This window comes from Hermetia illucens, chromosome 4 (genome assembly GCF_905115235.1).
Source record: "Hermetia illucens chromosome 4, iHerIll2.2.curated.20191125, whole genome shotgun sequence".
Classification (NCBI taxonomy): domain Eukaryota; kingdom Metazoa; phylum Arthropoda; class Insecta; order Diptera; family Stratiomyidae; genus Hermetia; species Hermetia illucens.
This window is the reverse complement of record NC_051852.1, coordinates 54072709-54099151: the sequence shown is the minus strand read 5'-3', so window position 1 is coordinate 54099151 and position 26443 is coordinate 54072709. Positions and strand designations below refer to the sequence as shown.

The following is a 26443-nucleotide window of genomic DNA, read 5'->3' as shown; positions in this document are numbered from 1 at the left end:
CTAAGAAACGTGCGCCCGCTTGGCTAATACCACAAAACAAAGAGTGGTTCTTCCTTAAAAGGTTTCGACTCTTGAAGGAGCACACACGATTGCGAAGCATTTTCTACAAGCCCAAGGGCGCATCCTCTTACCTCCCAATTCTGTCCTAACCATCATACCGACAAATCCAGATCATAAAAGTCCCCTGTGAAAACCTACTAATTCCAACAACCAGTCAGAAAACTATTCCGCATGCCACCTTCCTGAGGCACGTCACGGTTGTTACTATAATAGTAATGAGCAAAACCAAAAATTCAACTGGTCTCGCACTGAAATTAAACCTCCATCGCTTCGCTGTTAATCCTTAACTTGTTAGAGGAGCGGAGCCCCATGTCAATCGTATTTTTTCCCCGTCATATGCATGCCTAGTCGACGATCCGTAAACTTCCGTCTTGTTAGCTACCATTTTCCCGCTGTGTATATCAGCTCTGTCGAAACTTTCGAATAACTCCAATTCGATCAAAGCCCTTTTTAAGGTTTTATATAAAACAAGACCTTATTTAAATCGTTTCTTTGTCCGACTGTCTGTCTGTCACACGCATTTTTCTCAGAAACCATTAGTCTAGTGCTCTAGTCTATATCATGATATTCCAATTACGCCACTGACGCGGTTCTAGCTTCACGAGTTTATTTTGGATCGTGGCTGTTGCGGCGTTGATTTTCATCGAATTTACCTCTGAGTTCAGCATTTCATCTACGAGGTTTGATGTCCATGTTCACTCTGACCAGTGGAACACTGTGTCCTCGTGTGTAATGGTGCTTTCGGGGTAGTTGAGAGACTCGTCCGATTCGCGGCAATGCAAATACTTCCTTTAACCACCCTGCCACGCATTGAGCTGTGTCAGATAATTTACTTGATAGCAGACCGCACTCATTTTGTTCATCTTACTGCTCTCTCCTTGTGCATTAGTGTACCCCAAAATTCAAAAATGTTTGCTGATGATTTCGCTGCCGATACTCTTTCATGGCAAGGCGAGACCAAAAGCGGCTACAGGTATTGATGACTCCGAATATATTGATTCAAAAGCCCGATATGGGTATGAATTCTATCGACGCATCGTCAGTTCAGACCTTGATTGGTTTCAATTTAGATAATAACCGCTACACAAAACTATTCAGAGCCAGATCTTCGAAGGTTATTATCGTATCGTCCGTAAAGCTCGCCGAAATCCATCCATAGACCATCTGCCAACTGGATGAACTGGAGTAGCCTGATGCATATCAGGCTCCATAACATTTTTATTTCTATGGTGACGATATGAACAAAGAACGCCAGATACAGCAAATGTAGGGGTTGAAAAGCACAGTTCCACAGAGAGATCGTCGGACACAACGGCGTTGTCCCAATTGATTGCATTAATCGCTCACTTTATTTCACTTTTGTTTGGAGGATGACTCGAGTGGTTAGAGCGCTGGGCTGTCGTAGCGGAAGGCCGGGGTTCAAATCTACCTGGCGGCAGGAGGGTTTGTTATCGTTACTGGATATCAGATACCAGTCAACTTAGCTGTTAATGAGTACCTGAGTCAAATCAAGGTAATAATCCCGGGCGAACTCAAAGCTGCATTTAGTTCCCTACGTGCACCGACCCGCATTTAAGTTTCTACAGTCAAGCAGATCTTCTGACGCCTTCTCCGAACATGATCAATAACTTCAATTATGGTAGAGAAAGGAGCACTTTTATGGTGGGACAGTGCTCATTAATATTGTCCAGTGAATTGCTCAAGATGTTTGCCGTCCAATGAGAAAGAGAGTTTTCCCAATATCGAACAGTCGCCGGATCCCAAAACGGACCGCGTTGAGCGCGGGGTCCATTCGATCTGATTAGATTTAGTTTGGTTTTAATTGATACTGTACTCGAGCAATGTTCCGACAATGACGAGGCGGTGCAATCTGCTGAAAACCATAAGCCACTCACAATTATCTTTACGGTCCCCGCGGCCGTTATTTGCAATCATATGTCCGAGCAAGATGTCATCAAAACCCACTTGGGCGTTCAGATCACATATCACGGCTGTAATATTATCATCACAAAGCCTCTCTTGGACTGCATCCAATTACTCATAGAAAGCCTGGTCCTACTTTGTATGGGAAGTCTTCGTTGGTTCATAACACTGTATTGCACCATTTGAATTTCCTCATTTTGGACCGGAATCTCGGAATCAGTACTCCGTCTCATACCATTAATCCGAAACCGGATTTACACTTACTTCCGGGGGTTTGCGAGAATACAATAGCATAGTACCGCAAGAGGGAGAAGAGTGCTCCCCAGGATCACACCATCTTACCTCGCTTAACACCGGATACCGTATTGTGACGTTAGAGCTTTTTCTCAAGTTAGAGGAATCGAGCATTCTGAAGGCCTCCAATACTTCAAATTGCTTTTTATGGCAAGTGGGGCCTACTTTGAGCGAATTCTAAACCCCACCCCTAAACTTTTACTCAAAAGCAGCGAATATAATCAAAAATCTTGACTGACGGTTTCCCCCAGTCCATTTATATATAATCGCAAACACGACATGAGTGCGAATTATATTGAAGTGAAATCCATCCTGAGAGAGGAAGTAATTTGCTTCCCAAGTGGTCCGCTCCGTCATCAAGTGGATACGGAATCAGGACTCCCAGCATCCTCAACAAAAAAAAATCACTTCGGCCTCGTCTACGCGTGTACAGCTGCTATGCGCCAAGCAATTTCATAATGTCTGAGTTTGGAGACATGTTAGACAACCTCCACGAATCGAGGGGCAAAGGTGGTTGATTTTAATAGGTGGGACCTAGGATAGGGAAGCAGAGAGAACAAGACTAGAGGATAAAGTCTTTTAGAGGCTTTGGCGCAGTTAAATATACTTCTGCCAAAGAAGGTAATGTGCTAAGGACTCCATCGTCAAAGGCCAAGTCATGGACTGGTGCGAAATATGGTCTGGTACGTTCATAAGTACTACACCAAGGGCGATCATCAGGCAATTATTTTCAAACTCTGAAGAGAGCCAGATGGCTGGAAAATAGCATACCTAGAATCGCGAAAGGCATAAGACTGGTCCTCAAAAGGATTGGATGAGCAAACCTTCATGGAAGCGTGGCTAGACCAGTATACTAAAGCTGGTGGCTCTATGAAGGGATCTCCCCATGTGACGTGATGCATCGCCAAAGCATTTAACGCGTTCACATCTAGAAGGTCCACAGTTATCAGTCGAAGACCCCACTATTGAATGAATAGTGAATTTGCCAGTCTTCGATCAGCCTGCCACCGAATCAGGCGAACAGTTTTTAGAGCGGGAGGATTCATCAGTTGCAAAAAGAGCATGGATATAAGGAAGCCTGCAAAATCCTCTAGCTCGGTATCTAGTAGAGCAAGAGGAAATGTTTTAAGGAGCTCTCCTCGGTGGCGTATGTAAACCCATTGGGCGCGCCTATAGAATTGTGATGGGACGATTCAGACACCGATCATCTCTACAAATTGCGCGCCCAAGGCTGTTCTTCTAACAGGAGAGGGGTGCTTATACGTTTCAGAGATATCTGAATGTGGCGGCAATTTCTACAGTAACCACAGATGAACTGTTAGATATCTACCTTAGAGTAGGCAATAATAAACCTTTAGTCCCGGCTCACCTTGAAATCAGAACCGGACATGTTGCGTGCTTTCACTTTCCAGAATTATATTTAGGATGATCTCACCCGGTTTTCAGGTAAATCAATAAAGTAATATGTCATTATCAACTTTATTTGAGCAGATATTTGGCGGCCTGGATTTCATATATTGTGACTTATTTCAAATTTGTTGGAGAGCACTTCCTTCCGATACTCAGGTGAATAATGCGGTGAAGTACATCAGATGTGTGAAATGGTTAGTCACCGTAAGGTGCGAATACGGACTGCTTCTCCAAGTGAAAATGAAGCCATCTTGGCCTTTAAATCACTCTCGTGGAATAAAGGCACCGGGCTTGATGGTCTAACCTGGCAGCTCTTCCTGGCGACTGAGGTACTGCTTCCGCTCATCAGAAAATCATAGGAATCTCAAATCTTTCTCCAAAGGAGAAAGGAAGGGTGGATCGTTAATTCGTCTCTAAAAATGCTTTTCCAAAGCTTTCCATGCAGTATTTTGAAATTATTTCTTCTTCGACAGATTCCATAAATTGGTGAAGACAACTTAAAGGGTACAAAACCTTAAATTCGTCATTTGTCAAGAATTTACTTTATATTCCAAGATAATATTTGGACACAAATCGTGAAACAAAGGCGTATATGATAAGAGTGTGGAAGATAAAAAACATTGCCGGACTCAAAGTGGAAAAAAGCAAGGAAGGAGCGTATCTTTCTCAGCAGTAACAGTCCCGATTCGAACATGACCAAGAATTTAATGCCTACTAAAAATATATAAGCTAAGCAAAGAATTCAGTGAATTTGTTATATTCACTGACTCCTCCGCGAAAAATTACAAAAAAATATCTGTGCAACAACACAAAATATAATTCATTGGAAACCCGAAAAAAGTGAGGAGAAAGAAAGGTTATTAAGCGTAAAAGGATGAAATTAGCGTTGAGGTCAAATTATGAAAACGTTTTGACTATCTACTAATGAAATTTATTTTATGGGGAAAGCATCTAACATCAAGCGCGCCTAAGAACGGGACAAATTTTACCAACTGGCCCTCCAGGTTGGGAGTTGGGTAGGGCTGACAACCTACACGGAAAACCGAAGTTACGAAGCCACAACAGGAGCCTCGGACTGGACGGATAACACAACGACGAACCCGGCAACGACAAAGGAGTAACGATTTGCACCTTTTCTCATGGAACGTGCGTTCCGTGCATGGAGATGAAGCTGCCAAGCAGCTAGCCGATACCCTGTACCAATATAGGACTGATGTAACAGAGTTACAGAAGACGGATAGGGACCGCTTTCTTGGAGAAGAGTCGCTACACCATGTATTATAGCATCCAGTAAACCATGTGCTCGGAGAAGGTTTGTTAGGTAGCCAAAAAATGAAGCCTGTGCTTGCGATGCAAATTTAGAAATATAAGCCTGATTAACGTTCACACCCTTACAGAGGAGACTGCAGGGTCGGAGAAGGATACCTTCTACGATGCAGTACCCTCGAAGCCTGCCACAGACATGATATCAAAATCATACTTGGGGATTTTAACAGCCAAGTAGGGACTGAGCTCGTATTCAGGCGATACGTTGGCTCTCATAGCTTACATCAAAATACCAACGATAACGTACTACGGATTATTCAATTAGCAGTGTCACAAGAAAAGGTTATTTGAAGTACCTAGTTTGCGCGGAAAGCGGTCCACAAATGTACATGGGCCTCCCCAGACGGGTCCACTTTCAGCCAAATTCACTATCTCGTTGGCATGGTGCTTCGAGCTCGAATTACAATAATAATAATAATAATCGTTGGCGCAACAATCCATGTTGGATCAGGGCCTTGAAGTGTGTTAGAGCACTTCATTCAAGACCGTAACGGTACACTAGGAGGCAATGTGGTCAGCATTGCGCTCTCGAATTACAATACCACCCAGAATTCCCTTAGACAATCAGGTGAGAGTTAACACTGAGACCATCCACAACAAAGCCCTTCACAACACCTATAAGAGTGAAATGGATGCCGCAATAACCGCAGTCAACAGAGATCCTGGAGATGAAGCATCAACAAATGATGTTCACAATCACCTGAAGAACGTTATCATAAACAGGGCCACAAACATACTTGGCCCCAGCCGCAAAAAGAGTCGGAACGGCTGGTTTGACGATGAATGTAAGCTAACAACGAAACGGAAGAATGCCGCATACTGAGTAATGTTGCATTCTTAAAGGACGCGGGCACGCGCAGAGACTTATCACGAACCCCGTCGAGCGGAGAAGCGACTTCACGGACGGAAAAAAGGAAGCCTGGGAGATCCAACAGGTCTGTGAATTAGGGATGAAGCCTTACACACCTCGATGTTCATCCAGCCGAGACAAAGAGGGAAATCTGATTTCCGATAGAATGGGCATATTAGAGCAATGGGTTGAGTACTTTGATGAGCTACTGAACAACCAGAACCATGGCGAGTTGGAGGTCCCGCCAACTGAAGACGACGGACAAATACTGCCACCACCAAGTATAGCAGAAACAGTCCGTACAGTTCATCGGCTTAAAAGTCATAAGTCGCCAGAAGCCGATGGAATTGCAGCCGAATTGGTTAAATATGGAGGCGGCCAATTACACCAAGTGGTTCATCAACTGGTGCTCAAGGTATGGGACAGCGAATCAATGCCTGTCGACTGGCAAAGAGACATTATCTGTCTCATACATAAAAAGCGAGATATCACACAGTGCAGCAATTATAGAGGTATCACGTTGCTGAGCACCATCTATAAGATATTCTCCTCTATCTTGCTAGGCCGGATAGCCCCATACGCCCAGAACATCATTGACCCATACCAAAGAGGCTTCACTCCAGGCAAATCAGCAACAGATCAAATTTTCTCTGTGCGGCAAACGATGGAAAAACTGTTGGAATATTCACATCAGTTGCATCATCTTTTCATCGACTTTGAAGCCGCCTCTGATAGCATAGCCAGGGTAAAACTATACACGGCCATGAGAGAATTCGGTATCCCGACGAAATTGATAAGACTGACTAGGCTGACCCTGACCAATGTACGAAACCAGATAAAAGCAGCAGGATCACTCTCAGGAACAAGGGGATGCTTTATCATGCGTCCTCTTTAACTTGGCCTTCGAGAAATTGATCCGTGGTGCTGAGGTAAAAGATCCTCTTTAAGCCCACCCAACTACTCGCCTATGTTGACTATATCGACATCATTTGAAGAACGACCCGAGACCCGACTGCCTTGATCCAGATCGAGCACACGGCCATTGGTGCGAGATCTTGGGCTGCACATCAATGAAGGCAATACAAAGTATATGATGACAACGTCAACACCAAAAACATCAAACCGCACTGGTCAAACGGGAAGAATAAAGATAGGTGACTACAACTTTGAGGCCGTTGATAATTTCTCCTATCTAGGGTCAAAAATCACAACTGATAATAGCCACGATGATGAAATCCGCGCACGGTTGTTGTCAGCCAACAGAGCCTATTTCAGCTTACAAAAACTGTTCCGCTCGAAATGTCTCACCATAGGGTCAAAGCTCCTACTGTACAAGACAATAATCTTGCCAGTCCTCATGGATTCCTCGGAGACTTGGGTTCTTAGCAAACGAACTCCTGAACTTTTGGCCGCGTTCGAGAGAATAATCCTCCGAAGAATTTTTGGCCCCCTACATGAGGATGTACGATTCTGTAGCCTACATCACGACGAAACCTATGAGCGATACCATGATCGTCAGGTTGTGGATAAAATCCGGCTCAAAAGGTTACGGAGGGCGGGTCACTTAATCCGTATGGATGAGGATGATCCAGTCCGGAAAGCCGTAAGAAACTTGGTGCACAAAAGGGTAGTTTATCATTAAGGCATGGAATAATAAACGGCTCGCTTTGAATTTTGCCATTATAAAGAGTAAGAGTTATAGTTTTTTATGTGTACGCAAGACCTAAACACTCCAGAAAAACCACTTCAAGTGACTCCAGCCACTATTTCGTTCACAAAATGTCACTGTTTCATTCTATGCTAGGTACAATGCTTTCCTTTCTACTCACCAAACAACAGGAACTAAACTGCATACTAGACACGACAAAAATTACAGGGTGTGAACCTTCGTGGTCAAATCCATTTTGAGAAGAAAAGGAAAGGGTTTGGAAATAAACCAACTAACCACTCTTTATGAGCAAAACAGGAAATCGGATGACGAACGGAAAGTCGTCATCACCCACCCGACAGCAAGCAATAAGCTAAATAGGAGATTCCGTAACGAAGGAATGGAAGTCCTGTCAAACAGCATCGCACCCTCAAATTATTAAATGATATATTATATGTGGGTGCTTTTTCCGATCCCTTCCGTTACGATGTACGACTGTAGATATTAAAAAACTATCTATCGATTAGAATCTTGCATGACCTGAATCAAAGAAATCAAGATTCAAACCCGGAGATGGGATCAAGAAGCTGTCATTCAACCGGGCCGTAGCTGGGTCAGATAACAAAGGATTATTAGGCGTTTGGAAAATTAAAGGCGGAAGAGTCACATAGAAAATAGTTGCCTGGCGATGATGAAGAATATTGTTATGGTGCATAATAAAAGAGCTAGCGACAGGTATTTGGTATCGACCAAAACTGTAGGGAAGGTCAAAAGGAGGTTCTATTGGCTGGGATGTCAGTGATCGGTAGGGGAGTTTCCGAAAAGGGTATCCCCTTCAAATGAAACAGAAATGAATCAAAAAGAGCCATTATGGGTGGACACTAAGTAATATTTGTATTTCATGAATGACAGAAGATAGCACCTGCCTTGGAAAAAAACCAGGCCCAACTCACAAAATCAGATGGTTAGCAAGATACTTACTCAGTAAGAAGATGGTTCGCGTGATGACTACACATTAAAACTATAAATAGCATCAGCTGCAATTCGAAGTACTGAAGATGAAGAAAGAGGCTGAATATTTATGATATCTAAGCATAGATGGTTCATCACAAAAGAATTGAATCTTACATAGGGAATTAGTATTATAACTGATAATTAATTAAGTTGTTAATAAAAAAGAAAATGCCCATTGGATAACTTCTAATGTTTTTTTTTCTGAGCGGGCAACTCATTTGTGAATCCTGTAAAGTTCTACGGCGACCCACTTGTCGGTCATCCTGGGATTCTGGATTCCATTGCATAGCGTATCCAGCATTAGAATCGATGCCCTTCTTTAATCTGTGACTTATTCATTTTCACTTCCGGAGGGAAGAGGAAAAGGCGAGAGCTGCTATGTCGTCTTTCGGGCAAATGGCATCTATTCAGCGTTGCCAATGGAGGGTATAGAGCACCTAGACCGAATCTTAAGAAATATTTTTCTTTAGACAGATCAGCTTAACTTCAGTCTCGCTGAATTGCCTGAGGCTGGTTGAACGTATATTGCCCGCGGTTTCTCGACATCATACAATATAACAAAAATAATCATAATATTAATCGCACATGATCATTTCTGTTATTTTTGAAATTTTGATCACAAACCTCCTTCACCTTTTAAGCTTCCTAAAACCAAAGCATTTAAATATGTTTAATAATAACAAATAAATTTTCGAATATTTAAAAAATGATCATTAACCTTTTAAGGTTCTGTGTGGAACAAAGCCTTAGAGAAATCCATTCAATATCTGTCTGTCCCTCTGTTACATAAGGTTTACTCCGGAAAGCCTAGAGCTATCATCACGAAAATCCATAGGAGTAAGAATATGTGCTCTGTGAACTGTTACACTTGCAACGACTTCATTCATGTTTAAAGTTTTGTGTGAAACAAAACCTTATGAGAATCGAGACGGTGTCTGTCTGTCCGTCTGTTTGTCTGTCTGTATGTCTGTCTGTCTGTCTGTCTGTCTGTCACACCCGATTTATTCAGAAACGGCTGGTCCGATTGTCACGAAAATTGATGAGAGTATGTAATCTGATGTTCCCTTTACATGCAGTAAGTGGCGCCATCTTGTGTTAAGTTTAAGGGGGGCTTCCCATACATATAAATGGAGGGTGCAAATTTTTTTTTCACAGAATGTAGCCATGTGGGGTATCAAATGAAAGGTCTCAATTCGATTTGATGTTGGGTGAAACATAGGGGAGTGAGGGCTCAAAATATGACCCACAAAAAGTGTAACAGGTCTCGTTCTCAGAACCTATCCAACCAAAAATCTGAAAAGAATCTCTACGAAATCTAGGCCTCAAAATATATCCGGATCCGATATCTGCACAAATAAAGTTGATAATAGTATATTTCCACATTTTAGAAATTTACCCGGCACCCCCCTTATGTTCATCCCAGAAGTACAAAATTTGGCATGCGTGTAATGAAAAACATAATATAATGCACAGTTTGGTCAAGTTTGAAGAAAATCCAACTATTATTAACAAAGTTATAGAGGATGAAACTTCACATTTTTTTTTGTGAATTTCGTGCACTCTACAACCTGCATGTTCTTATGAATTGGGTCGCAGAGAATTATTTTGTTTTAGTTTTTTAGTTATCGGTCAACCAGACATGTGTGTATGTAGGTATATAATATATGCGTGCTAATGAACTTTGCGGGTAGTGCCTAATTCAAATAGATATAAGAAGTAAATCGGAAATATGGGTACGATCCATTTATATACGTGCATACGAGTATATGTGTACAGTATTCGGAAATAGACAGCTTGTTTGTTTAGGGTGAGCGGAATATCTATGGTTGTAATATGTACGTATGTCTCGTAGTTTGGAAAAATATGAAAGATTATGTTGAATTTGTAGTTATACACGGATAGAAAAATGTGCGTTGAAATTTCTTACATAAGATGAACACAAAACCTTTATACTCGAAGCACGAGCTTCCGGTATTCCGACTTGTTTATTGGATTTAAAGGGGGCTCCCATTTCTGATGAAATGCATTGAAGGGAGGACTCTGAATGTGTAGTCCGAAAAGTGAAATAGGCCTCGTTCTCAGAACTTATTCAAATAAATAATCTAAAAAAATCACAGTGATGCATCTGTACAAAATCTGGGCCTCAAAATACATCACATTACGATCTCTGCTCAACTAAAATTAGTTAATTAATAGTTTATTATTTATTTTAGAAATTTACCCGAAAACCTCCCTCAACTTCATTTTAGAAATACACAATTTTTGCATCAGCGATAATCTTAGCCATAATTCTGATAAGTTTGAAGGAGATCCATTATTATTAGTTATAGATGGTCAAAGTTTTGTATTTCATGTGAATTTGTTTCACTCTAAGACGTACATGACGTTACCATCATATAAAGTGAACTCATATGAACGGTGCAGTTGGAGTTTGGAAACATATCAAGGAATGTTTTGAATTTTTTGCTGTGTAGGAGTGGAAAAATGTGCATTAAAAGTGTCTCAAACAAGATGAACACAAAACCTTTATACCCCAAATGTCCAGCTTCCTGCATTCCGTCTTATTTTCTTGTTGTTTTGACCGTAGACTAGAAATGCATTTCTAATGTTTGTTTCAGGCTAAGGCGAAATGTTGTGCATGCAAGTGCTAATGCGAATGTTGGGATATTATCAGGCTTTCCGTTTTTGGGCAAAGGCAGGTCCGATATATTTAGGACGACTCGACCTAAAATTTGAGGAAAAATTCTGCCTGGGCATGGTCGCGAAGCTTTTATTGTTGTCCCAGCTGATGATGAATTCCGGGTTCATTGTATGAACTAAAATTAGCAACAATCAGATGGAAGCAGATGTCGAAAAAGTTTTCTGTTTTGTTTTTTAGATGGAATGCAGTGAATGAAGTTTAGGACTTCGGTTTTGGTGTTGCGAGAGCGGACTAGAATTAGGTTGAGATTGACTGGTACTTTGTTCCGAGGGGTGTGGTTTCTTTTAGTCTGCGCACTTAATTTAGTGGCTTCTATCGGCGATGGAACAGTCAGAAAATGTGTGTGGACTGAGAGCTGTTTATTATCGAATTATACAGTGTTCGTCGGTATTCTAAAACAAAGATATAAACTTACATTCTCGGAACGAGTCGAGGAAGTCCGTAGGATTGATATTGATATTGACATATTGATGAATTGATGCTTCTAGTAAACAAGGGGACTAGGCAAGTTGGACATTCCGCTGCTTGCAGACGTTTCCCCGTCCGTCTCCCACTCGTCTGGCGTTTTAATCGTAAAAAGCGGCTTACCATTCCGTGGCTTGTTCTTAATTGACTCATCATTTGTTTCCCAGTTTCTTATCAACCCATTGAAGTATGCCCTGTGAATTGATGATCGAAAGAGAAAATTTGTTTATTTTATTAATTTGATTTCTTCTTTCTTCACATTTTTAATTATATCAGGCTGAGTATTTCGTCAAGACAAGAACTTGGGACTCAAAGGAATAACCAGAATTCTTTTATGAGATTCTCGCAATCATAAGGATTTTGTTCTTCTTGATGTAATCAACCCTTGGAGTTTTGGTAGGTTAAAAAAACATCTGAGGCAGAAGAAGTATCGGTTTTTTTATTTTCCGCTCATGTGATCTCCTTCGCAAGATTCGTGTGATACTCCCATGTGCGCTTTTTGAGGTTTTGTGTAAATACAAAACCTTATTAAATCGGTTTACTGTCTTCTGTTTGTCTGTCCGTCACACGCATTTTTCTCGGAGACGGCTATAGCGATTGAGACCAAATTTGGTAGAAAGGTGGGAACTGTGAACGCTTACGCATACAGTGAATTATATCCTGTTACGTCGAATTTAAGGGGGGGGGGGTCCCCATACATGCTAAAGGGGGGTGTAAAATTTTTTTTCATCAAATATAGTCATGTGGGGTATCAAATTAAAGTCTCGGTTAGTACTTTTCAAAGCCGGTGTTGGTTTTGACATTTTTTGGAAATGTGGGGAGTGCGAGGGGTTGAAAGTGATCATTTTTTTAAGGGGGCCATTCTCAGAAACTACCCAACCGAAAAATCTGAAAAAATCTGGAGGCCGGCACTATATGGTGCCTGGGCTGCGAAATACCTTCTATACCGATATCTCTTCAAATAAAATTAATAATAGTATATTACTATAATTTTTAGTAATTCGCTGTAAAACCCCCCTGAAGTTCATCCTAGCACCATGAAAATTTGCAGTAATGTAGGCTATGATGTAGAGCATGATCTTACCACTATTACTAACAAAGTTATAATACGTCAAAGTTGTTGTTTCTTTGAAAGTTGAAGACTATGAATGTTAATATCACCCGAAAGTGGATACTCTCACATAATTATATGAATATATTACGTGCTACGTACTAAGAAATACACAAAACCTTTCTTACCTAAAGCGTCCAGCTTCCGGTTTCCCGACTTGTTTTGCTATGTTTCGTTGTAAATGACTCGTGAGGGACTGAAGTGTTCAAAAGTAACCGCTGTGTTTCCGAACCTGTCTAATAAAGAGGCAACCGTGTGTCGACGGGACACTTCAGTGGAGCTTCAGTATTTGCAGGCGGTCCTTTCATTTGTCCAATTTTTTAGGTTTTTGGGGCAGCTCTGCCCTCTAGGATTACTCCGACCACCCACAATGGAGTAACTCTTGAACTTTCCAAAGAAATGAAATATCTAGGAGTCATTCTAGAACTTTATTTAGAACAAATATGTTGACGCAAAGGCAAAACGAGCTCTTACAACTTAAGGGTTATGGAGACGGAATTTTATAAGACACAGGTCTGAGTAGCTATTTGGATGTACGTTACTATTATTATGCTGACGTTTGCCTATGCATCCATAGTGCGATAAGTTAACGTAAGATGAAAGGGATTTCCCTGTAAGCTAGTCGCACTGCAAAGCACTGTATGTCTGGTGCCATGAGCATGACACCCGCCGCAGCTTTAGATGCACTACTAAATTTGTAGCTCTTGGATATATGTATATGCATATATAAAGCACTGCATTAAAAGCAGCTCATAGACAAATTTATCGACCTATGCGAAGACAATAAGGGGAAAGAACATTGAAAGATATACTAGAAGGATTGAATCAAATTTTTCCTGTGTTCGGTAGAAGATATAAAGTTATCCTGAAGTGCTAAGAAAACTGAGACAGACCAGAAAAATACATGGCAAGGTATACTGACGTTTTCTACACCGACGGAGCAAGGTTCTATCTCTCAGATAAAAATGAAAGATGAGTTTTTTCATCCTAAGTCCGATAACCTGGGTGAGTGGCGAATAGGATGATTGGAGAGCAGCAGATCACACCTGAGAGAGCAATAGTTCACTCGTAACGCAAGAAACCAGTCATAGTCCAGTCATTAAAGCTGAAAATCGGCTGCGACCCGCGAATTCTTTTAGTCAAGGCCGATGGAGTGGGGGTAGAGGGTGACTTAAGAATCAATTATGTAGTGCTGACGTGCGCCTCTCCCCGGAGTGTGGCATCAATTCTCCGGAATGTAATTTTTTTTCTAAATAACCACAGAAGTTGAATAAATGGTCAATTTTAAGTAAAACATGTTTAGTGAAAATTTTTCATACAAAGAGTAGTTTCCAAATTATTCAAGTTCAAACATGTCGTTTTTTCATCGAAAAAGATGCATGTTTTTCAATGGTTTTCGCAAATTACTCGAAAATTATGCGTTTCATGTAGAAGCGATATTAAGCAGAAACAAATCATATTAAAAAACAAAACGAAAGAATCGTTAGAGCAAAAGGCTGTCTGTCGCACGGAAGGTCGCGGTTCAAAACTCGCTGGCGGCAGTGGGATTTGTATCGTAATTTGACGTCGGATACTAGTCGACTCAGCTGTAAATGAGTTCAGGGTAATATTCTCCGGCGAGCGCAATGCTGACCGCTTTGCCTCCTGTAGTGTACCGTTACGATCTTGAATGAAATGCTCTAACATCCTTCAAGGCCCTCATCCAATAGTGCTTTTGCGCCAACGATTATTATATATAAATTTAGCGCGGAAGTGTACGTAACTATATTTAACAACACAATTCATAACAAATTACTTAAATGTTACTCTTCAACGAAAGCCTCTACTAATTTTTTGAAGGCGTTATTAGGAGGAGTACAGACAGGTTGAGCCGCAGTTTTAGATATCTGCGCTAAACTTTATTTTTTAGCGCTTGGCCAGTTTTCTTTCTGGAAACGGGTTAGTTGGCGGTTTGACCATAATTGCAACGGTATAGTATTTCTGTTGTGGATCTAGGACATTTCTCATCAGGATGCCTTTCTGTACACTTAACCTTGTCGCCACGTATTCGAGGAGCAAAGAAAATTATCTGGTACCACGGGAACCGGGATGACCTTCTGAGAGTGTATGCTCCAGGAGAATTCCTAGAGGGTGCGCTCGGTTATTTGTGTCGGGCCTCTTTGTGCAAGTTTCTTGGTGGCTGTGGTTGCGCCCATATCGCCGACACAGGTCCTTGTAAGCTTAATGCCTGGGGTTCCGCTTCACAACTCGGCGATCGTATCCCTTAGTTGGGACAGAGATATTAGATAGGCATCACATCCACTGCCATGAATGCTGAACCCGCACTCAGTATCAACCAGTACCGCTGTACAATGCATGACTGGGCTCTGATTGTGGTCTCCAAAATAATTCGTGTCTGAAGAGGACTGTTGAATTATGTCTGCATGTCAGGTATTCACGTTGAACCCCCCGGAACTTCATCCTTAAACAGCCACGAACAACCCGATTGAGGCTTCATTAGGAAAGAATGATTTGCTTCGTGAAGTGTCTTCTTTGTCATAAAATTAGCAACCGAACGTAATTTGTTTGAGGATGCTGCATAATAAAATCCAAGAAGTTATCCTTTAGAGCAGGAATACTACATACAGGACGATCGGCTTTCAGCGCATTGCTTGAATTTGTATGGTGGAATAAAAACAATACACATGTTCAATGTTTTTCAATAATTTGCTCGCGAAAAGTTTTGGGCATCGCTTTGATGGTGTTGGTGTTGTATATTTGATGCATGGGATAGTGAAATATACACGAAAAAACTATGCAGGCGTACCTCATATGTAACTCGCATGTAACCGCCTAGAAACTCGATTTGCTCATCCTAAATGTAGTCTTCTTGCCTTAAAGTCCGTTCCCCTGTGGAGGCTTCTGATAAGCAGGGACTGAGTTCTTTGGGTTGATGGCGGACTTGCTGAGGCCTTCAATCTTTTCGCGCTAATAAGGGAGCATATTTTGTTATGGACCTCAGGGTACTCAGCAACGGCGCTCTGAAACTCTCTTTAGGCTTTTAGAAATAACGACTGATGTGCATTGAACTCGGTGATTGCTGGAATTATGACGTTTTTGATTGGTAGTTGATTAGAATTAGAAGGTGCAGGTTTGCTTCGTGGAGGGTACTTCGAATGTTATCAGTAATCGTTGCCATTTTTCGCTAGGTAATGAAGTTGAAAGTGTTTTCATTAGCACACATACAATCGTTTTGTTCATCGCGTATTTGTTTCGTGAATTTCATTGGGCATTGTTCGATTTGGTGCCTCAGACTTGGACTTAGATTTCTGAGCTGCAGGTAGCTGGTCGCATGTAGAAGGTGCAGCTTAAATTCTAGGATCCCCTTACATCGGGTAATTTGCTGAGTCCGATTTGGGGATTTTTAATCTGACTTTTGATAGTTTCCCTGATATCGGACTTTCCATTTTGCTTTAAATTTGAAATCTTTCGCCAAATCTCCTAAACGTCTACAGAAATGACAACTCCTTTTCTCCGTCGGAGGATTTTGCCTATGGCTAGTTTGAATATTATCATTTTACTTTTCCGCTTGAAGCATTCGTCGTATGAATGCCCCTTTTCGTGGCAAAAGGCACATTTTATATTTTGTAGGGCCCACTTTGACCATGTTTGTCTATTGGATTCTGCATAGTTAGTTAGATAATTAGTGTTTTGCATGTTATTTATACTGTGGAAAGTCGACTGCTGCAGCTTTTCCATGTCCAGATCCCGCCATGCTACACCGAGTGTCCTTTCATCGACAGTGAGTAGATATTGAAAAAGATGTGGGTTGTTCACCCCACTTTTCAATGTACTAATTGCAACGTCTTCTAACTGTGCATGTATGTGGTTAGCCGCTACCCCATACTTTAAGGTAGCTGCTTTTTTACGGATACTAAACTGTTGCCGCAATCTAGACAGAAAAGTTGTGAAATGTTCTAAGGGAGATTTATTACTAGGTCCTGATATGTTGCGCGGTAGATAATCTGTAGTCAGTAACTTCTCAGCCTCTGCAAAGGCCGACGGTTGGCTGCTCACAATTAATTGATAGGTCTCATTCCTAAGTCGAGTGGGTATACCTCATACAAGAATCGTAGGTTGCTCGTGGGGTAGTCAGGGGCCTAAACTTCCAACATGCTGATCTGCTGTATGCCAATGGAAGCGATCGACCCCGCTCCTGCATGGTAGCCCCAAAAGACTTCCAGGCTAATTTGGTTAACGAAATATATGATGGCGACACCACATCGGCTAAGTTACCCATAAAAAGTCAACAGGGAGATAAAGAAATACTATGGTGCTCTGTATATTTTCCTTACGACGCAGAAGACGTTCCCAGTGGAACATTCATCAGAGCTATCCAATATGCCAAAAGTAGAGGCATAGGGGTAATAGCAGGATGTGATGTCAACGCTCACCACATATGCTGGAGAAGTTCGAACATCAATGCAAGAGGATCGAGACTGCTGGAGTATCTAATAGGAACCGATTTGCAGATCCTTAATTTCAACGTGGTCAGACGAGAGATCATCAGCATCACGGTGGCATCTCCTGACATCGCGGCTTTGATCGGAGAGTGAAGATTATCAAACGATATCACACTCTCGGATCACGGACGCATTGATTTCGGAATGGACATGGATCCACCTCCACCCACTCCATTTCGGAATCCGCGGAAGACAGATTGGGTGATGTATTAAATAGAATTGAGCGCCCGAGTCACGATCCCTGGAAAGCGCATCAAATCAATTGCTGGGATTGAGAAGACAATCCAGATGATCACAACTAGCATTAGAGGAGCTGTTCACTCAAGATGCCAACACCATGGGGGAACTCGGATTTGGCAAAACAGAGGAGAACGACAAGGATGCTCCTCAATCGTGCTCTGAAGGATGATTCAGGCGCTAGCTGGAATCGGTATAAAAAGGCACAGAAGGGTCTAAAGAAGAGCATAAGATCAGCTAAACGATCATCATGGAGATGCTTTTGCGAAGAGACTAACTCTATTGAGCCAACCCCAAAGCTGAAGCGGATTCTGGTCAAAGAACGTAGCCAGAAACTGGGTTATTTACCTTTACAGAATGGGAAGTACACAGAGAGCGATGAAGAAACGGCAAACCATTTGCTTGAAGTACACTTCCCAGGCAGCATCCAAAATCTAACCTCGGGGCCAACAGGTGCATAGAGCCTTCAACCGAGAGACGGAAATCTGGCATGCAAAGTAGTATCACTGGAGCGAGTAAAATGGGTATATAACTCGTTCCATAGATACGAGTCTGCAGGTCCGGATTTCATCATTCCTGCGCTAGTAATAGAAGGAATGGATGCCCTGGGTTTACATATTCGGAATATATATCGTGCATGCCTAGCACACGCTTATATTCCAATTAAATGGCATGATGTGAAGGTATTATTCATTCACAAACCAGAAAAACCCACCTACACAGACGCAAAAAACTTTCGACCGATCAGTCTAACGACCTTTCTGCTAAAAGGACTAGAAAGACTAGTAGACCGGTTCATAAGGGATTGGCCACTTCACCATAGCAAATTCACGGAGACAGCACAAAGGCGATATTCGAAAAAGAATATGCCTTAAGCGCATTCATGGACATCGAAGGTGCCTTCATTTATGTCTCATTCGCGGCAATTTGTGATGCGGCAAGATAGCATGGAATCGAACCGCTGCTAATCAGTTGGATTCTTCACATGCTAGAGTGGAGAAAAATCCACATATCGGTCGGCCAGCAGTCTATTGCAGCAGGATGTCTCAGGGGCTGCCCACAGGGAGGAGTTCTCTCTCCACTGTTATGGCTCTTGGTAATGGATACCCTGCTATGGCTCCTCGAGGACAATAAAGTCTTCACGCAAGCATTTGCGGACGACCTAGCCGCTATAATTACAGGCAAGTTTGCGGACATAGTATGTGACCGCTTGAAAACCATAGCTAGTGCCTCCGCAACGGACACACGGTGAAGTCTTCCTAGCGACTAGCTATGTTCACTAGGAGCATAACAGGCAGCTATACGCTACCCAGCTTAGCAGGGGCGGAAATCCAGCTGGCATAAACAGTCAAGTACTTAGGAGTACATTTCGACTCCAAGTTAACGTACATCCAGGGACAATATCAGAAATCCTGCAGATTGCTCTGGTGCTGTAGGAATGCGATAGATGAGACCTGGGGACTTTCACCTAAACGGATATACTGGATGTATACATCCATAATAAAACCCATTTTGATGTATGCATGCATCGTCTGGTGGATAAGACTGAACTTTGCTAACAGCAGAAAGCTGCTAACGCAAATTCAGAGACTTGGTGGCCTAAGTATTACTGAAGCAATGAGTACTACGCCGACTGCGGCACTTGAAGCCATCCTAAATTTACCCCGCATTCACTTGGATGTGAAATGGAAAGCAGTCAACGACGCATATAGGCTGCATACCATTGGTGCGTGGAAAGGCGGTTAATCACATGGTCATGCGTATATCTGGGAATTCCTTGAAAAACATCCAGTAGCCCTGATGCCGACCGATCATATGGTTTCCAGATTCGTCTTTGAAAAGACATACACTGTCGTAATCACCGAAAGAGAAGAATGGTCGACAAATGGCCATGAGGCTTTTCAGATTATAGACCTAATAATCTTCACCGACGGGTCAGTTATGGAGGATGGATCGGGCGCAGGGGTGTTCTCGGAAAATCCGATTATAGAACTGGTCCGGCCTTCGGAAAAATGACGACCATATTCCAGGCGGAGACATATGCCATTTCATTGGCAGCAGAAGAATGTCTGCGACAAAAATGGAGGGGTCGCACAATTCGAATCTGTTCCGACAGTCGGACGGCACTATCAGCACTAAATGGCAACGAGATCTCAAGCCAGTTGGTATGGAGTTGTCATCAGGTGCTGCTGAAACATGGCCGACTGAACGAAACATTCCTGATATGGGTGCCGGGGCACTCTAACATCGCCGGTAATGAGGAGGCTGACAGACTGGCTCGCCGAGGGTCTGGATCCACAATGGTGGGGCCAGAACCAGCTCTTGGAATCCGACCATCTACTGTCAAGTCTACTCTAAAGGGTGAAATTGTAAATTTGGACTCTTGCCGGCAAGCGAAAATCCTTGTGAAAGAGCCTAGAGCCACTAGAGCGGCATTTTTGTTGTCCCTTAAGAAGTGGGACATGAAAACCCTAGTAGCGCTTTCAACGGGACACTGCTCCTTAAACTACCATATAGAAACGATTGGGGTAGTGGTTTCGGCTATGTGCAGCCAATGTGGGAAGGAGGAGGATACAGCCCTACACTTTTTATACAGCTGCTCGGCATCCTCAGATCTCAGACGAAGACACCTTGGCAAGGTTTTCTTCAATGAAGAATCTGCACACTCTCTGCCTCTGGAGAATGTTCTCAGATTCGCTAAAGGCCGCAATAATTGACTGAATATTGTATGTTGGCTCGGTGTTAAATAAGCCCACATTCTTCTGCAGCATTCGTTCTTTGGAAATTTGGGAATTTTGGGAGCCACTTCAACTAGTACTAGTAGCCATGTTTATTACTTGGAAACCTTACATACAGTCACTCACACTAAAACTATTGTCAGCTAAACTTATGTTTTTTTTGTGTGAATATAAATAAATCTGTTCAAAATTTTTTGGTGACGTCCCTAATTTTAGTTACTTTTAACTGTCTATGCGATCGGACTACTTTAGATCATTCAATTCTCTCGCTTTCTCGTAAATCGATTGAAGCTTATTCACCAATGTTCCGCCTATGATGGTACTGCTGCATATTCGTGTCAGTTATACTAATAGTTGTGGTTGACATACGGGTCCGTTTTTGTATTAATATTGGTCTAAGAGTTATGGGTTTACGTCTCTCGAAAGTTTTCATTAATATCTTTTCTGACATTTTCGGTTTTCAAAACAATTTGTTTGGAAAACACCCCTTTTTCTGCACAAAAGAGTTGGAGTTAAACTGACTATGTCAGCAGTCCAACAACCTTGCGAGGAAGGTGGCCATGGTTTGTGTTGAGAATTTTCAAGCTCTTGTGCGTACATTGACTTCCTCTATGTTGCCGGATTGGTAATGCACAAAGCACTTCTGACTGCGCCATAATGGAAAGCCGATATTTCGCGCCAGTTGCGCTAAAAATGTTATGTGTGTTCTGCATCCATACACCTTGAGACCTCTTCCTCAAAGTGCAACACTACGTTTAAGATTTGCTAGCTTCTATAGCTAATATATTTATACCGGTTGCTCCCAGCCTCATCTAGGTTTACTCCGTGCGTTGTGGCTACTCTTAGACCAAATAAAAGAAGAACCTCGGCAAACTGGACTTGCTACGCCTTTCCTAATATAGAGCCTCCGACATGAAGCCAGCAGAACTCTATCCTAAAGAAGGTAAAGATCTTTCATCAAGAGGGATGTGGTGCGACACAGAATAGTGGGGTAACTCCTACTTTACTCTATTTATCTCCCTCTCAGATCTCAGTATTTTATTTTTATTTTACTGAGGATAGTAGTAAATATATTGCCTTAAAACACTCCTTTATTGTCTAGACTTGGGACGAATTTATGGTAATAATATGTACAAATTGGTTAGGATTTAATCAATTCTTCATAATGCAGTCGGCGGAGGAGTATGATCGTTGCACTTGATATCATCTTGAAACAAGGCGAGGGACCGGAAAGTACAAAGGAAAAGCCGAGATCTAAGAAACTGCCTTTTCCTTACAAATGGCCCATTTATTTTGCTACTTGGCTTTTCGAAACAATTAACCCAATATATGGTAGCAATAAGTTAGGGAGTCTCTTAGCATATCCTTATATTTAAGACGTTGGAAAAATGCAAAGATGGAAGCCGAGACAAATGAGCCCAATTAAGCGTTATATGAACCTTGTCCTTTCGCTTTCCGCTCTATTTAACTATAAAACTATACTTTCGCTCATAATTTTCCTTTTCCGGAATGACGCATTCAAGTATGTTCGCTTGGTAAAATATCAGAGTAAATCTGGTGGCTTTTGATAGGGGGACAGGCAACTGGTCACCCTAAAACCTTTATAGCTAGCGCAAACCCACGAGGGTGGCATATACGATATACGAGGACGTCGTTTTGAGAGAGAAATTTGTTGAATTTCGCAGATAATATCCCACATGCCACTGAAATCCTGTCTAGGATTTGTCACTATTGTTGCGAGCCAGTGGCTGTGCAATCAGTTGAGTCTTCCTGCTGAATGGCTCCTGCCTTCCATGCATCCTAGTCATGTCGCACGATGTTTGTACATAGAAAGTTTTCATCATATTCGTTTTCCTTCTCTTTCAGGATCTGCAACGTTGCATCAACAAATAAAAAGTGATGGGACACAAGAGTGACATTGTGTGCATATGGAGGTGCTGAGTAGTTCGGCGTGCCTGTCTAAATGTGATGTTGCGTCCAATTAACAACTACAATGTGAACGAGTGTTTCCTTCGCTATTGATGCTGTTTTTCTGGTGTCGTGTGTTTGTTGAATAACAATGAAATTAAGTGTCAGTGCTTATCGTGCACACTCATCAGCTTACAAAAAAATCCTTACGAATAATTATAAATCTCAGTTAAACTACGGAAGTACAGCTGCCTCCATCTCTGGCGGATCGCATACAGCAGGATTGTTTGATGTAAGTATTAAAATGTTGAATAAGGGAAAAATCAAGGTTGCGAATGCACACCACTTACCCCATTCGCACAGGTATTGTGCGGGTAGTACTAGTCAGATATGAGAGGTATTTCACGTTTTATTCTCCTGGGCTTACGGCCTATTAAATGCGCGCATTTGGCTGAGGATTGTGTAGTCACATGTGTAATACTCATACTAAACAAGCTCGTGCTGGATTTTAATCGTACAATTAAATCTTGAATGAAAAATCAATGCAGCGTTGAAGGCAACGCGAAGTTTGGTCTCAGAAGTTTGTAATCAGATGGGGAGATTCGTCACCCCGTTGAATAAATAAATGAAGGGAAATTTAATCGACATACGCCAATTTTTCCTCTTTTTATAGAGTCATCCTTTGCATAATCTCGACAAACGCATAAGTCCCATTTTTTTGCATCTTTTCACAATTCTTCAGAAGAAGAATTGGGGCATTTTGAAGCATGTTTATGTAGGTACTCAAAAGTTTGGCATCATTTCAACAAGCTTTGCTCAGATATCTTAAACGGCAAAGAGAGGCCTTGGAATAACTAGGATGGGTAAAATCCTAGTTGTCATTCGCTTACAATATGCGCAATTATATAATACATTAAGATGTATTCAGCATTTCTCTTCATAAATTTGATGAGAGGAAGCTAAAAGATTTGAGTAAAACCTATCCATGGTTTCGTTCATCTCTACGAGTGAGTCCTTGAGTTGAGATTATCTTAACTAAACAGGAGGTTTTAAAAATGATAAGTTTCAGTATTGCTACCTATTGGTGGCTGAGATAGAGAGGTACATCCTCCATTGAGACTCTGTCAAAATTTTATAGCCATCGAATAGTTACAATTGTGATTGTGATTGTTATAGTTTTAATATATTTACTATTTTTAATATAAACAAAATTGTTTTATATCCTCCTTGGTAGCTTGTGAAAAGCTCTTCCATATTTAAATATAAGGTTTGGTTAGGTTGAGAGATTAAAGCTGAAATAGAGCAGATGGCCTAATGTCAAACGCTTCCATTGTGGAGCCAGACCCTTTGCAAGCTAGTCTGTTGAATTTGGGTTGGAATTTCCGAAATCCTCCGTGAGTTTGTTGTGGTCTCCAGGAGTGATGGGAAGGTAGGTGATATATGTAATATTACAGCAGGGGTACCACCAAGTGCAATATCACATTACCATCACCGAGCGCAATCTGGACATTATCGCATTACTGAATTGCCTCACATTACCGCATTACCTAACATTAGAGCATTCCCAAATATTAATAATAATCGTTGGCGCAACAGTCCATATTGGATCGGGGCCTTGAAGTGTGTTAGAGCACTTCATTCAAGACCGTAACGGGACACTACAGTATACTGTAGGAGGCAATGTGGTCACCATTGCGCTCGCCCGAGATTATATCCCTGATTTGACTCAGGTACTCATTCACAGCTGAGTCGACTGGTATCGGACGTCAAATCACGATACAAATCCCACTGCCACCAGTGAGATTTGAACCGCGACCTTCCGTACGACAGCCTTGTGCTCTAACCACTCAGCTATCCGGACACTTCCCAAATATTACCGCACCATAAAAGTGATCTTGTAATATATATCACATTTCAAAACATCACCTAACATTACCGCTCTTCGTAATATGTACAAATGGCGGTGGCAGTTTCGATGCCGACGCCGAGTATTGGTTTGGCTTTGGGATTGCTTTAGGCTGGCTTGGGGCTGGATTTGCGCTTCCTATATGCTGGCTTCAGGTTGGCTTTGGAATTGAAAATAATTTTAACTTTAAGTAATTGATTTGTATTGTTAAGGATTAGAATGACTGTCGGCTTCTAGTTGATGTGTGTATGGCGTTGGTCTACGTAATATTTCCTAGTATAAATGGCCGAAGCCACTATTGATACCGACTGGGGTTGTTCTCTCCGCTGGGTTTGATGTGAAAAGATGATTTAAACTTTTTGTGTGACAGATAAGCTTTTTTTTTATGCCAAGCGAAGATCATTCTGTCATTTTTACCACGGTCCTTAACGGTATTACATCCTGTTGTGGATGAAATGGCTAGTCACCATAACATGCGGACACGGACTATTCTTCCAAACACAGACGAATTGTTTCGGCCATTAATGCATTCAAACAGAGTAAAGCCGTTGGGATTGACGGTCTCCCCGCATAATTGTTTATCGCTGCATATCAGTTACTGCAGATCTGCTGCTTTCATTCGTAGGGAAAACTTAAGAGTCCGGAGTGGCAGAAGGGGATGATTGTTAAGATTCCAAAGAAGCACACTCGTTTTGAGTGTGACAACTGTAGGAGTATCTGCTGTTGCAAAGATAAAAGTTATAATAATCCTGGAACGCATCAAAGAACATCTCCATATCTTGATCAACAGAGAATAGGCTGGATCCCCCTGCATTAACCACATCAACATCCTACGGAGGTCACCGCTGCACTTGCTTTTTATCGATTTCGAAAATGCTTTCGATAGCGTGAACAAGTATTGTATCTGGAGTGCTCTACGTAAGAGGGGAGAAACAAATAGGTATTATTTGAGCGACATATGATGGCGCAAAATGTCACTTACTGTACTCATCTAACCCTTCCTATTTGCGTTAGTGGGCAGAGCATCCAAGGCGACGATCAATTTCTATATTTAGGAAAGGTGGTTTCTGCCTGATGCATCAGCAGCGTGGGATCCATTTTCATTGCCCTGTCTAAAATTTTTAAATGCATTTGTCTCAGCACCAGGGTCAAGTTGAAACTGTTCTGTGGTAGTGTTCTTTCTGTGTTACTATATGGAGTAGCACATGGAAAGTGAACTCAAGTGTTGCTCAGAAGCTCTAAGCCTATCTCATGCGAAGAATTTGGTCTGCGCACAAGCCTGGCACTCGTACGCACTGTGATCGGAAGACAGAAGGGGGAATGGGTAGGTTACACATTAAGGGGGGGAGGGGGTGCCAATTGCATTGCTGGCTACGCTATGCAGTGGAATCCACTCTCCCAAGATGGCCTACGAGTGGGCCGCCTCAATGACACTTGGCGCAGAATAGTAGAGAAGGAGTGCAGGCGTCTCAGGCAGGCGTGGTGGGACCTGGAGCGTATTTTAGGTAACCGCGATCGATGGCACGTAAGTATGGACGACGCGCTTTACCCCACAGGGGAGTAAATGGCAACCATACGTGTTATATATGTATGTATATTATCTTATATCCTCATGGGATCTTTTGTTTTTTTTTCTCTTGCGTGAAAAGTGTGGCATTATCGTATACTCTATGTTATGAATGCAATAAACGCAGGGGGATTTATTCTAGTAATAAGTAATATTTGGTTCTATCGGTGTTAATATTTAATGTTGATGATATAACATCATATGTATGGTAATGTTTGCTCAGCGGTTTCAAAACGGACCGATGCCGGCACTATTAGGTAGCCTTCCCATACTTGTCTTGTGAAGTTAGGGATGGCCAAAGTCTTCTATCTTTTCTTTAGCTTTTGTCCATTTAACAAGTAGGGTCGGCTCGTCGTCATCGGTTGCTCCACCTTATTCTATCAAAGGCCTTGGCTGGATATGGTCGCGAGGCCTTCAAATCACCATCTATTGTATCAAGCCACTGTTGTTTCCGCCGGCCTTTCGGCCGCTTACGATTGACTTCGATGTTCAGACCACTTATATTTCGAGAGCCCCGAATGCATAGCCGTTATATTTTCTAAGATGATCATATCAGGTTTCATTTATTGGTTCACTAGGAAGCATATTTCCATCACATGGTTCACTGGATAGCCACTATAATATACGGTGTGGTGGTTTTTCTTAATAGCAGCTGATCTGTACAGGGAGCGCACGTTACACGAGAAAATGCGCAAACTGTTTTTCCTTTTTCATTGCTGGGTCCGTTGTTGTGTTTGTTCATTCTTGGGCTCCTTTTCTGGCTACGTAACGATTGTTTTCCTG

The 26443-nt window shown here is 42.0% G+C and overlaps 1 protein-coding gene across 6 annotated transcripts in view; it reads left to right on the top strand.

Moving 5' to 3' along the window:
* The window catches only part of LOC119654235, a 277681-nt gene that overhangs the window by 122726 nt on the left and 128512 nt on the right, over positions 1-26443 (top strand). For all 6 annotated transcript variants that reach the window (XM_038059464.1, XM_038059463.1, XM_038059465.1 and 3 more), the window contains exon 2: positions 22146-22479. In XM_038059464.1, coding sequence (XP_037915392.1) covers positions 22339-22479 — 141 coding nt within the window. In that variant the 5' untranslated portion in view covers positions 22146-22338. The remainder of the gene's footprint in view (positions 1-22145; positions 22480-26443) is intronic.